Source organism: Zosterops lateralis (genome assembly GCF_965231275.1).
Source record: "Zosterops lateralis genome assembly, chromosome: 1".
Lineage (NCBI taxonomy): Eukaryota > Metazoa > Chordata > Aves > Passeriformes > Zosteropidae > Zosterops > Zosterops lateralis.
Window position 1 is genome coordinate 96,684,744 of NC_139762.1, and position 14,691 is coordinate 96,699,434.

The 14,691-nt window shown below is 41.4% G+C and overlaps 1 protein-coding gene across 1 annotated transcript in view; it reads right to left on the bottom strand.

Annotated features, from left to right (window-relative positions):
- The window catches only part of DOK6 (docking protein 6), a gene marked incomplete at its 3' end in the record, with an annotated part of 238,553 nt that extends 232,221 nt beyond the window's left edge, over positions 1-6,332 (bottom strand). The window contains exon 1 of the mRNA XM_083869871.1: positions 6,229-6,332. Coding sequence (XP_083725997.1) covers positions 6,229-6,294 — 66 coding nt within the window. The 5' untranslated portion in view covers positions 6,295-6,332. The remainder of the gene's footprint in view (positions 1-6,228) is intronic.
- Positions 6,333-14,691: the final 8,359 nt, after the last annotated feature.

The following is a 14,691-nucleotide window of genomic DNA, read 5'->3' on the forward strand; positions in this document are numbered from 1 at the left end:
CCTTCCATAATTACCAATTTCACAAAGGACAATTCCTTTGAGTAGGATTTGAAAAGCATTTTATAACAAGGAAATTCATGTTCTATGCATGTGGCTAATGTTCCCACATGGACACTGAACCAAAGCCACCAAACTTAATGGGTTCCTCAAAACAACTTCAGGGTCTTTTTGCTGGGTCTTTTCATCAGGTTTTAATGTCCATTATAGGACAAAAATGACAGACTCCTCAATGAAAAAAACAGAAGGCCTTACAGAAGACACAATAAATTCTCAATAAGATTTTACCATCTCACAATATGCAAGTGAAAGAGAGAGAGTCTGTACAAACACTTCTTTGTGTAATCTTCACGTAGCCAAAGTGTAATCTCACTGAGGCTAATGGTATTACAGATGAGTAAAAATAGAAGCATCTATAATCCATTGATAACATGGATGTGATATGCTATCTACAAAAGAGAACTATCTGACTCTAAGTAAGTGCCATCCATTACAAAATTACTAGACCTTTGGCTATCACACCTCTTGGGAATTAAGAGGTGGAAAAGCACATCAAGAAAATAACTGGGAAGCACAGCAACTTCAAAATGCTTACCACAAGCCTGAGTTACAAGTTGCTTTAACACAAACATTAGCATAAAAAGTTGTGGGTCACTCTTTTTCCTTGTTTACCGTGACCGCGAGGTATTTCTTTCAATATCCTGTACAATATGCTTAATCAATAAAAACTGGTCAGAAGCTCAAGATGATTGCTCTTTCCATAATGACCGAATTGGAAATCCATGTATTTTTCCTTTTAATTCTTCAAATCCATTCAGATAACTGTAGCAAGAAGATTGAAAGCAGTAATTATTGGTATTTTAAATGATACTTTCAGTATTAAGTAGAGAATGCGACTAGCTTCTTTAATGGATTACGGTGAAACCTTTTAATTCCATATCTCAGGTTGCCTTGAACTATCGTGAAATTCCTTTACGAGGAAGGAATCTGCAATCTAAATCCTGTCCATCTAGAGCTTTACAAAATTAAAATTAATTTATTATAAATAGGAATTAAGGTTTTTCAGTTTCATTCAAATTATTTTCATACTCCAAGACATAAGTCACGGTTTATATCAGCGGTCAGGATGCAGTTATATAAAAGGTGATCCCAGTGCTTACAGTCAGGCTGAGCACTTTTCCCATAGACAATAATATAAAATAATATATGGAAAGGATATCCATTCCAGGTGAACTACTTGCCTGTACTTTTTCATGTGTTTGTTTCTTTCTTACTATATTCTGTGGCAACTCAAAGAAATAGAAGAACCTTTACTTTGCCCTCTGTATTCATCATGACCCACTTGCAGAGCCAGTGCGATCAATCAATGTAATGTCAAACCCAAGAAATTTTGCAGGTCTCTTTGCTTTCTTCACCCCAAATATACACACAATATCAATTGAATGTTAGAATTTTGTAGACACATGCTGCATCATTTCAAGAGGAACCACGCTGCAATCAGTGGTTTGTATTCATAGCATTGTTAGTCCTGATTGATTGAAGATGGGGTTAACTGCAGAAGGAGAAACACTGTGTTCACTTACAGAAAAGGTACCTGTAATGATCTCAAAGTATGGTTAAAAATAGGGGGAGGTTATATGGTAAAACTTCTAATTTGGTGACTAAGAGTAACCTACTATTTATTACTCAATCAAGACTGACTGGCAGGTACAATTTTCTCTTCAGATAGGTGTATTAGAGTGTAAACTGAAGCACCCAGAAAATAATTCCACTTAGCATGTGGAAACATGGAAAAATTAGTCATTATTAACAAATGGAGTGAAAATTTTCAAGAGATAGGATTCTTTCATTCTCTGGCTGAGGCATGGTAAAAAAAAGCCAAAAACAAACAAACAATAAGCTTATGACTTCGAAGGTTGATATGGGTCAAAACAAGACTATCAAATTGACACAATGTTCATTTTTAATTAGACTTCCTAATGTGACATCAAATTGTTGTTGTTGTTGTTTTTTTTCCTAAGAAACAGCACTTCAGCAAGGCATGAAATCCTCACAGCTTAGTTTATTAGGAGGCAACAAAGGGATTCCAATCTGCTACAAGAAAGTTTCAGCCTATAAGCGCAGCCAGTGCAGTACAAAATTGTGTCATATGAATTTTAATGTGACACAAGTATGAAAGATTCCAAAAGAACAAAGGCAGCACAGTCCTGTTCCACACTACACAAATGACCTATTCTGATCTGAACAGCACACCACATTACAATCAAATTTATTTCAAAGAAGGGTCACACAGGTCAAATGTAATGGCTGCAAGAATGAGTATTTCCTTTATGTAGTATTAGAGAAAAGCAAAATATCAAACAATGCAGGAATGCCAGGGCATTAAAAAGAAAGGCATATTTAGGCTGCAGGGAAACAGATTTTATAAAGAGGTTTTAATTACAGTCATCCCCAATGACTACAGTTCCTAAGTTTCAAAGACACCGTGATACCTTGATGAAGATGTGACACATACACATGAGCTTGCCTACTACATAGCCCCTTTTAACATATATCTGACATTTTGAGGCACCAGAGAAAAGTTTAACGTACAGTTCATGCCTAACAAAAGCAAGGAGACGGGCTAAGTGGTCAGAATAGCTGTATGTCTCTTCATGGTCTGATATCTCCACGGCAGAAACCACGACATTCCCAGAGTCAGAATACAAAAACAGAGAGGCTGGTAAAGCTCCCCAGCTGACTATCCAACCTTAAAACAAAAACAGCTTTAACACCGTAAAGGTATCAGAACAACGAGATCTACTTGAAACTACTGGAATGTCAGAAGAATATACCATTCAATTTACTTCTTAATGAATTGCTGTAAACAAGCACTTAAGGATTACAGTGAAAAGCAGGCAAAATAAAAGTTGATGATCAAGTATCACTAAACAAAAAAGTAAGGACAAATTCTCTTTGGCAGTTCTTCTTGCCACGTATTTCCATCAAGATTTAGGTATCATTTTTGTCTTCAAATCACTTTTCTGAATAGAATCAATTACTGATGGGAAAACAGCTCAAGTCCTGAATTCATGAATACTATGAATAGAATTTGAAGATATGTGGGGAGTAGGCAGACCGGGTAACAAGTACTTAAAGCAAGGTATATGTATAAAACATCAGAAGTAAACATTATCTTGTGTTTAAAAAAATCATAAAGATTTCTATTTTACAATTAGATGAAGATTTACTACTTGGGTTTTTGTAAATTAAATTCTTGAAAAAGTAAATTCTACCAGAAAGTTCTCCCCAAATGAAATCTTGTTGTTGTGGGTTTTTTTCAATGAAATGAAAATATACTGTAGAAGTATCTTCCATTTGACTCCTAGCCAAGGCTCCTTCAGTCACAAAACAAAACAGAATAAAAGCTGAATTGGAAGAATTTCCATAACAAATTGGCTACCAGCCTAAAGGTTAGAATTAGTTTTATTGCCCAAGTCTAGCACTAAAATTAGTATTAGACACCTCAGCTCTCCAAGTTTTAATCAATCTGCTTTTCAGGAGACTTTGAAATATTCAAAGAATGTAGACTATTATGACCAAAAAAACCTACCCCAGTAACTTCCAGTGTACAAGAATGAAACATAGCTAGCAAGAGATAAAATTCTATTGCCATATTTAAAAATTATCTTAGCCTTAGTTTCCAGAACCCATAGCTCTCTTCCCTCATTCCAGTATTTTTGGAGGTTAAAAATATTCATCTGCTAGCAGACATTTATATCCCTGAAAACTTATGTATTCACCTACATTATGAAGGCTCCAGTGTAAGTCATTAAGGTTTGGACTTGGAGACAGACATAGAGGAAAAAAAGACAAACCTTTAACGTTTCACTTGGTGAATAAAAAATGCATTAATTTAGATATTCAGTCGCAAGAATCCAATTAGCTATGGATATATACACACATATTCATACCTTTCAACCATCACACTAATTTGAATTTTGATGCTATTTTCTATAAAATATAATCCCTTTTAAATTGTATTGAATAGATTTATTCAGATGTGCATTTCCATATGTCATATTTAAGCTTATACTACCACCTGCCTGAGGCTGTATAGTCTGAATTGTCACCCTCACACACCAGTAGGAGAAAATCCCCCACAGACACCGTATGAACTATTTCCCTTCTGCTTAGTGTAGAGTTATGATAATCATTGCGACCATGGAAAATATCCATGCAAAAGAAAGTTTTATGTGTCTCCCTTAAAAAAAAATCAGACTAACATCTTCAAAACAAAATATTCAAGCTACACAAGATATTCTGCAATGAAATATCACTCTTCGCAATTTCTTTTACACAGGTCAGCAAGTGTCATCCAAGATTAGTGTGATATGAACCCTACATTTGTTGCACATAGGCCATTGACATAGGTATATAAAAGTATTTGCATATACATAATTTCACACTTAAAGGACACTTGAGAAGGCTTCGAATCCAGATTTGCAAACCAAATGGATTAACTCTGCTTCCAACTACTAGCATCAAGGTGACGGGATACCATCGTCTCTCTGCTTTGTGTTGGGCCAATCCAATAACACTGCTGAGCACGGGAAAAACTGATGAGCAAAGGTTAAGCAGAGGACTGCCAGAAACAAACTAAGGCTTAGAAATTGCTTCTTCAGATAAGATTAATGCTTGACTGATGCACAGAGTGACTCTGGGGTTGCAAAATCATTAATAAGAGCATCCATTTTCTTTGGATTTACACCATCTCTCAAACATTTGTAGTTGAGGCTATTAAGGGTTGGACCAAACTTTCCTATGCTCTTTTGGAATTAACAGCCTTGCCAAGCCACCAAAGTGCTCCAAAGGTCAGTTTATGATTAGTGTCCCACCATCCTGCACACTGTGTCTGCAAGCAATGCACAGTATCTGGGGGGAAGGGAGAGAGGGGGAGGAGGAGATAAATATTAGCACTGCGATAAGCTCCCAGAGCACGACTTGGAGGAGGGCAGATTTCACACGGTCCCTGCTGTCAGGTTTCAGGGGAAGCAGGGACCACCTCCCTGGAAGGGAGAGCTGGTAGAGACCCTGCACTTTTTCGCACACCTGAAGAAAAACTGGAAGAGTGAACACAAAGAACCTCAAACCTCCTCCCAGACTCCGGCCAACAGGCACTTGGACCTTTTGGGATTACTGGCAACATCCGTAGCTGTGCAAGCAAGGATTCCTGTTCTCTCACAAGGGGCAGGAGACAGCCCAAACCGATGATTCCCGGGACCGACTGAAGTTTAGAAAATCCTGACCTCCGCACACACTCATCTCCAACTTCACTGCCTTTTCAAGGTTTGCTGCACCCCTTGAGGGAAGCGCCCCTGGCCAGTCTGTAGCGCACACGGTGTCGCTGAGCAGCATCCCGGGGCCACTGCCAACAGCCACCTCACTTATGAGACTGCCCCTGGTTTTTATCGCTGACAGCCTCTGCATCCGCCTTTAGGCTCATGAGGCTGTCGCCCCGTGGCCTCCCTGTCCACCCCCGGTGCTCTGCGGGCTCCCATGGCCCATGCCCTGCCCCAGGGCAGAGCACCATCACAGCTGCACGCCCGCTCTCCTCTGTCCCTCTGGTACTCCGGTACCGGCAGTGTTTTCTGACCCTGCCCTGATCCAAAACATCCCTCTCCGAAACGGGAGGGACGGAGGGAGAACGGGTGCACAAAGTTTACACCTCCTGCCTGAGCCTTCCCCTCCCCAGCCGAGCCCCCGCCGGAGGCACCAGGGCGAGGGAAGGGAGCGCAGGGACGGCCAGAGGGGAGTGTCCGCCCCGGCCTGGGCAGCTCCCCGCGGCCACTGACCCCGGCGGGCCATCGCTGGGATAGGAGGGAGCAGCGGCGCCTTCCTGGAGAGGGGAGCAGCGGGCTCTCTGCGAGCGCAATGGCAGCGCATCCCCACCGACCTCCCCGGAGCGGGGAGCCAAGTGCGGGCACCGCCAGCGGCACCGGCGGCACCAGCGGCGGCAGGAGCACCACCAGCAGCACCAGCGGCACCAGCGGCCCCAGCAGCGGCGGCACCAACGGCAGCCCCGGTACCAGCGGCACCAGCAGCCCCAGCCCCAGCCCCAGCAGCACCAGCAGCAGCGGCCGCGCCCCTCGCTGGCGGCCCCGGCCGGGGCACCGCCGCCCCCCAGACCGAGCGACAGCCGGCGCCTCGTCCCCACCCCGGGCAGGGCCGGCGAAGGGAGAAAGAACTCACCCCCAGCTTCCTGCTGCGGATTTTTACGTAGCCCTGCTTGACTATATCGTTAAAGTTGGAGGCCATGGCAAGCGCTGCCGGCTTCCTCCGCTCCGCGCCCCGAGTCCTCCGAGTCCTCCTCCTCTGCCGCTGCCGCCGTCGCTTCCTCCTCCTCCTCCTCCTCTCCCGGGCCCTCCCGGGTGCCGCCGGCCGCCGCCTCCAGAGGCGCTTCTGGCATCCAGGCAGCGCCAGCCGCCGCGCTCCTCCCGCTGCGCTCCTCCGCCGGCCCCTGGCTGCCCTGCCCTGCCCTGCCCTGCCCTGCCCTGCCCTGCCCGGCCCCGCTCCGCCGCCCCACGCCCGACCCCGCTCCGCTCCCTCCGCTCCGCCCGGCGGTGCCTTCGCGGCTGCCGCGCCTACGGCCGGGAGCGGGCGGGGCGGGGCGGGGCCCAGTGAGGACACCGCCCCCAGAGCCGCCCCCAGCCCCGGCACGGGCACGGCCCCCTGCCCGGCACTGCCCCCTGCCCGCCCCGGCACTGCCCCGGCACTGCCCCATCCCGGCACTGCCCCATCCCCATCACTGCCCCATCCCGGCACTGCCCCATCCCCGGCACTGCCCCATCCCTGCACTGCCCCATCCCCATCACTGCCCCATCCCTGCACTGCCCCATCCCTGCACTGCCCCATCCCCATCACTGCCCCATCCCTGCACTGCCCCATCCCGGCACTGCCCCATCCCCGGCACTGCCCCATCCCTGCACTGCCCCATCCCTGCACTGCCCCATCCCCATCACTGCCCCATTCCCGGTGCTCTTCTCGGCCGCCCCGGTTTTGCCCACTCTTCTCCAGGCTGGAGGATGGCTGTGGCCGCGGCATCCCCGGCTCCGGTGGCGGATCCCTTGGGAAACACGGCCCGGGAGGGAATCTTTCATCCCCGTGCCTTCAGGAAGCCGCGTAGGCGCCCAGCAGCGAGCGCGGTGCTCTTGTGTCAGTACAACAAACTTAGTGAAACAAATATCCAAGCTACAGAAGTGAAGGAACAAAAAAAAAAAAAGGAAAAAAGAAAGCACGAGTCCATCTGAAGTTGAAAAATTAGTTGTCACACACAGGCTTTCTGTGCTCTCCACAGCGATGACCGTGTGTTTAATTGCTGCTCACTGATGTGGACTCAGCAGAGGAATGACTTCTGAAGAAAACATAATGTTTAGGAGATACTAAGGAAAAAAAAAAAAAAAAAAAAAAAAAAAAAAAAAAAAAAAAACAAACAACCACCACCAAACGAAGAAATTGTGTTTGATTTAGTTACATGTAAAATAGGGATGGACAAGAATGGATCTAAGGTGCTTGAGAAAGAAAAGCTGCAGATATAAGGAGTTGACAAGATAGTTCGTGACTATTGTTACATAAAATTGCACTCAATAAACCCTTTCAGCAGGAAAAGTTTGATTGGTATGATGAGCTTAACTAAAGCTTCATGTGCTCTTTTGGTAGATATCTACATTCCACTGCTCCATTGCCCTGAAGTTTTCTGGAACAGGAATTAGCAGCGTGCCCTGTGCTGCAGGCTGGGGTGATGGAACGTAGTGCTATAGTTGAAAGTTTGTTAGACTTATTTCTGATTTTCAAAATCAATAGACAACATTAAAGATTAGCCTTGTAGCAAATAGGAAAGATACAATCTAGAAAAACTATTACAGTGCTTGGGTGATGGGATTTTAAGGGAAAACTCTGTAACTTTATAAAACTACCTGGAGTACTGCATCCAGCTCTGGAGCCCTTAGCACAGAAAAGTCATGGACCTGCTAGAGAGGGTCCAGAGGAGGGCCATGAACATGATCAGAGGGATAGAAAATCTCTGCTATGAGGAAAGGTTGAGACAGTTGGGGTTGTCCAGTTTGGAGAGGAGAAGGCTTCAGAGTGACTTTGAGTAATCTTCCAGTACGTAAAGGGCACTACTGGGTACAATATTATTTTTGCTGCTCTGCTATCAACAGGGTAGGGTATCCCATTTAAAAATAACAAAACAAAACAGAATCTTAACATTATGATCTTGCATCTTCAGTGACTGCTTTTAGCTTTGCATTCAAGTCTAATGAGTGTGAAAAATACCAAACTATGCCAAGAGAATTCCCTTTCCTGAGAATAACCCTTATTATTTGTTCCCAAACTCTTTTTCCTTAATCAAATAGCAATTAGTGAAGCACATGGATCTATCCATTTATTTTCTAGCAACTCAGTTCCCAATTATACAAATTTTGGAACTGCTAGGAATAGAGATTAATTTTTTGCATTATTTTTATCCAAACAAAAACTTCTATACAATGATGCACTTTTAAATAAAAGATATGGTCATCTGAAGGAATAGAGAAAAATACTTAGCCTATATATAATTGTGGCTTCCTTGGTATTTCTAGTGAAATGTCAAAAAGATGAGTTTGAACTCCTAGTTTTGGGCAGAATATTACTTCCTCCTTAATTTCTATTTTAAAGATATGTTAAATCAGAATATTCAGTATTCAGATTTTAGGGAGAAAACTGGGATATGCCTACAAAAGAATTATTTCAAGACACCTTTCCACATATTAAACAAAAGCTTTGTTCAAGATGAGACTAGTGATTGTTTAAAGTACAGAAAGCTCTTGAAGGATCAAAAAAGAGAGGAACATTTCCTTTCAATTGCCAACCAGAAAAGTACATAATCCTAGTCAATTAACTGACAAAAAGACATTTTCCTTACAGATTAACCCAGAATGATTTGTAAGTCTGTAGAACTGGTTTCACATGCAGTCCCTGCCCCCCTTTTCACCACCTCTCAGCTACACACAAACGGACTTGTAGGATCTGAGAAAAATTATGTGTTCTCAAACAGAGATAGAACTAATGCAATCTTTTTTTTTTCTTTTCTTTTTTTTTTTAAGGTTGCTCTGTTTATCATTCAGAAAGAGCAGTGGCTTCAGAACACACAGAATTCCTGGGCACTCTTTAGTTTTCCAATTTCTGCAGTAAGGATACAGCAGAATTTGTGTCACCTCCCTAGCATTCATGTCTTGTCAGAACTCTATAGTAGAAAATTTCTTGCCAATGAAATCAAAGACGGTGCTATATTTCCAAAGCTAATCATCCATTTATTCTTGAGTATATTTTTTTTGTTATATAACACGCATCGTAAATTGTTTTGATTTATGATAAACATATAACTAATAGTAATTTTCAACAGATTTTTCTCCAATTATTTATTATTGTTTCTGTATTTTTATTTAAAATCCATGTATGAATTGCATTGTTATTACTTGTTTATTACAACAAAATACAACAGAAATACAATAAAAGATAAGCAAAATATGTGTAAAATACAAAGCATTTTCCTTCTACAGTCTCCAGAGTGTAAATTAGCCAGCCTGAGCTTATAAAATGATCAGTCTGGTATTTATTTTCAGCTGCTTTGGATAGCACCAGACAGAATAATCAAATATTCATTTGCATATGAGTCCCATGGGCAGCTTGGGGCACAAATGGTTAGCAAGGCCACTCTGAATCACAGGAATACAGACAAACTGTCTTGTTACTTTCCCACAGAAATGCTCTTGTTTTCACATGACATGCATACATTGTATTTGCTGAGAAAGTCACAGCTTACAAAGATTCCTCAAAGCAGTCACCCCACATGCTCTATTTCTTCACAAATCTCAGGAAGTCAAATAGTCTCAGAAACTCAACAGGTACAAACTCAGTGGGCAGTGTCAGGGAAGACAGAGTATGATTCCTTCTGAAGAATACATTACCATGAGTAAATGTCTTATATATTTGCAAAAATATTATGGTTTTTATATGGCTGCTGGTGTGAAATCATAATTTGGAAAGGGAAATGATTCAGCAGGTAATCAAGTCACAAATTATTTCAAGCAGAGAAGTTAATTTCTGATCTACCTAACATAAGTGCAATCAAATCTAATACTATTTTGGACAGACAATGTGTATTGCTGTTTGCCTCTGACAGAAAGTAATTAATTTGAATGAAATTATCTTCACCTGCGCTTACTTGACAAAATGAACAAATTTAGGCAGTATATATTTTAAATCTGAAATTATATGTCCACTGTTTGTGAATGATTCACATTCATGAATCATTTTCCAGTGATTATTATCAGGGTTGGAAATTTGAGCCAGGATGGACTTTTACCACACTTGCCGAAGAGAAGCAATTTCTAGCTGTTTCTCCCTCTACTTCCCTAACCAAATACCAGCTGAGACTAAAGGAAAAGCTTTGGTTAAAAGTTTATCATGGAATGGCAGTTATAATTTAAGACATCTGATAAAAAATATTTTCACACCTAAAGCTGTTTCCAATCTAAAATAAACAGTCATTTTTATTATGATAATAGAAATTTGCATAGGCAGTGCCAAGAAAGAAACATTAGTTAATGTATTATTAATGTGTTGAAAGCCTACCTTCAGCTAGGCTTCAGACAACTATTTTGCTCCAACCATAAATCACATACTAACCAGAGTCCTTTGTGATCTAGCATGAAATATAAATCATGCAGATAGACAATATTAAAAAACTATTGTTTTCCATGGGCATTATAAAAAGCAAAGCCATTAGTTCCTGCATGAAACCACAGGCATATTTATTACTGGCTTTCTATCCAGAGCAATAGTACCTATTTTTCAACCCCCAGATATAGGGAAGATATGTAGGTTTATATCTTACTCTGTTGTGTACCTCCACTGTTGCTCCAACCTGTGTCAGAAATGTAAATTTTAAAAAGTGTCATTTCCTGGTTGATGGAGTGATATATTATAGCTGATTAGTCTAGTTATGGAGGTCAGAAAAGGGAGTATTTTCACCTCTGCTTTTCTATCAAAGGGCCAGTAAGAGTCAAAATCTCTGCTCCTCCAAGACTCCAACTTTGGGCACAAATCATAATTTATGCTTTTATCACTTTGCCCCAAACCAAGACATACTGTGGGCATGACGGGGGCCCCTGTGACTGTGTAGGCAAACTATCTTTGTTTTGGCAGATGTGCTCTCTTGGAGGTAACTGCACCAGCCAGAGGCATTACTTTCCCCAGATACCTGCCTCAGTCTGATTTTGGAGAGCAACACCCTGCAGCAGTGATATTAGAAAAATCTGTACACCAACTTTATCATAAAGGGCTTAGGCTGATATATTTGACCATGAAGTGCAATATCCAAGAGTAAAGTACTGTGCTTCTGCTTGTGGGGAGGTAATGTTTCAAATTAAGGCAGCTAAATCTTAGGCAACCCATTAGACCTAATCCCGTTGCAAACAAATATAGCTATATTAATTTTCTGACTGGCTTCTGTCAATTTCTAAACATGAAACATGGTGAATAGCACATAAGCTTTCTATTTAAAATAATGTATTTGGCATTTTACCTAAAATACTCCAATAATCTTCAGAAACAGCTCCATGAAAACTTTTAGAGAATGAAATCCCATATTGTGTAGAATTGTTTTCCATTTAATTGCCTTAAAAGTCTTGAAGATTAAAACTTAGCTAAGTGCACTTAAGATTTAAGACAAACTTGAATTCTAAGTTTTCTGGTGTGTCTGCCATGGGAAGTCCTGCATTAAAAAATATTCCACCTACTTACTACCTTTCTTTGTATTTTGTATGGTTTTCTAGTCTATAAGTGGTCAGAGTTATAGTCTGTTAATGTAAAGAACTGCAGTGGATCAAAAGCAACCAAATGTATTCTAAGCATATTCTCTTCCTACCATCCCTCCTGTCTTACAGGGAAGTTATTTTATTTGATCGTCTTATCTGGTTTGCCACCAATTCTATCCTCTCAGGTAGCATTTCAACCTGGTCTTGTGATAGTGTCTTCAAAAAGATAAATTTCATTGCAAGCTCAACCATGGGATATTGAGAAAGAATGAATGTAGAAAAGAGGTCTATTCACTTTATATTTCTTTTAATAGAAATAACTAGGTTTTATGTGTGTACAGAAATATGCACAAGGGGAAAAAAGAAGCCTACACCAAAAAATGTGGAAATGAAGAAGTAGGATAGAAATGTTAATGGACAAACCTTAAGAATGAGGAGAAAAGAGAGTAACACAAGTAAGTATCTCAGCGCCAAATTTCACAAGCAAAGTCTTCCAAAACACAATTGAAAGCTAGGACAGTATATCTTAGCATATTTTTGTCTTAGAGTTGACCCATCCTTTCCCCTTCTTACCCATTTCTGTGACAGAAGACAGCAAGAGCCTGAGAAAATAAGAAGATATATCTGATGTAAATTCAAAGGAGGCTTCAGCTTGACCTAACAAAAAGAGGAGCAGAATCTAGCCAAAATGCTGAGGAACAAAATGGGACTATTGTTAAACATGGCCTTCATCACAAATTTTATTGCCTTATTCTTTTTCTGTAGTTTTACTATATTGTTGCAACTCCACATTTTAAGGAAACTGTGTTCTTATAGCCTTCAATTTTGTCTATTGGGGAAGCTGACTCTTGGTGGTGATATGCAAGGTAATGTATTTCATTATGACAGCTGTGGTGAGTCTATTGTTAAGATTCAAGACTTCAGATGTTTTAATATCCAGTTTTTACCCATAGTGCTCCAAAATATCTAAACATGTACCCCCACTTTTAACTCTAGACCAGCTGGGAGGTTCTAGTGTGGAAACCTGACTCAAAGAAATTAACCAGAGTCATGTAGGAAAGCTTTGGATGTGCAGGAAGGTACCAGGAAACATATCTAAGTAGGGACCATCCTTTAGAACCTACAGGATCCTTGTGCAGATTGAGACAGCCTTGCAGGCCGACCAGCCTGGTAGGAGTAAGAAAAATTGAAAGATGGGTAGTAGCTTAGAAATTCTATGAACACTGATATCAGCTAAAGAACACAGACTGTGACTTGTCCTATCAGTAAGGGAAGGCAAATAAATGTTTAACTATCAAATATTCAGCATTGCTGTTATCTTCCAATTAATCCTTATGATCACACTTCTGGATTATACACAGTATGAGTTTCTTATGTCCAGGTGTTGTAGGAGACAGTGGGTAAGATGTAGCTGCGGCCAGGACAGATAATAGAGGAGAAAAATCACAGATTTCTAGCAGTTCAGAGTTCACTGTTTTTGTACACAAAATGGCTTACTTAAAATGCAGCTCCACTTACATTGCACCAGCCCCTAGCACTGCAAGCAGCCCCTGCAGCAGACAAAGGTGTCTGGATTCATAACTTTTCCAGGTATTCACAGCCTTCACTAGTTCAAAGAGTGGTCCTGATGGGTATCACATATTTCAGAATACAGCAGTATTAGTGGTAGTGGAGGAGGCAAATCTCACAAACTCACTGCCTCAGCATCACACCTCACATTATTTACCACAAAATGTACTGAAGATTTTGAGAGCAGGATGAGGCTCCTCCTTCAGGCAAGTGTACAAACCCCCTGTTTTATAAACCTTTGTTTGTCTGGGAACATACTGGGTAACCAAACCCCAAAGCCATGCATACTCCACTGCTGTATGGGTGCACCTGAACCGACTCTAAGAAACAGATGTCGTATTTGCAGAGACATTCTGTGTTTGCTGTCAGTACCTGTAACTTTTTCAGGACAAGACTGGGACTCACAGAAGTATGAGCTCATAGGGAGGTCTAATTTTCATGGGAATGGCCCAAAATCTGGGGATTATTCTTGATTTACATAATCCTGAACATGGCTGTGCCTTCAAATCCAGACAGAAAGTAAGCATCACTCTTTTGAAGTCTGCAGAAATCATGATTGCAGTCTGCATTTTCCCTGGGCTGACATTGGCTTGTTCTACTCCGCACAACCCCAGCAATTCCAGCTTGGGTCCTTTGCGTGGGTGGGTGGGGAGTGGCAGGAGGGAAAATCTATTTCAGTCTTCACAACCATGTACTTCTCCACTGGAAGTGGAGCTGTTTTTAATGTGTTACCATATCATCATTCCTCACCCTCCATTGCCTACAATATCAGGTAGAGTAGGCGGTAGGCCCCCCTTCAGGGAACGCACAGTGTAAAACATAAATATTTCCCTACTTATCTTCAATCACATATGGGTATCATTTCACAACTTAATCTTACCTGGGTACCTTTGCAGAATGCAGAATGCAGAACCTAATATTAACATCACAGACTTTCTGTAACTCTTTAGAAGTATTAAGGCATTGTGTGCATGGCTAATTGCCAATCCTTTATCCTTTAAGGTTAACGCTTGTATGTCCTTTATTGTACTTAATGTATTTTTTTCCCTGTATAAAGCAGCTTAGATGCAGCTTGAGAAAATAGAAAATGGATAGACATTATTTTGAAAAAGTGGAATTTATGAATTTTTTGCCAGGTCAAATAGTTTGAAAAAGGCTTTTCAGATGAGATATTTTTTCTCTGAAAAAAAATTGCTCTCTTATCACATTTGAAAAAAAAATTGTGACATTTTAGGCTGAATGACAAATCTTTTCTAGCATGCATTCATTTGCCTCTAAATGTGCA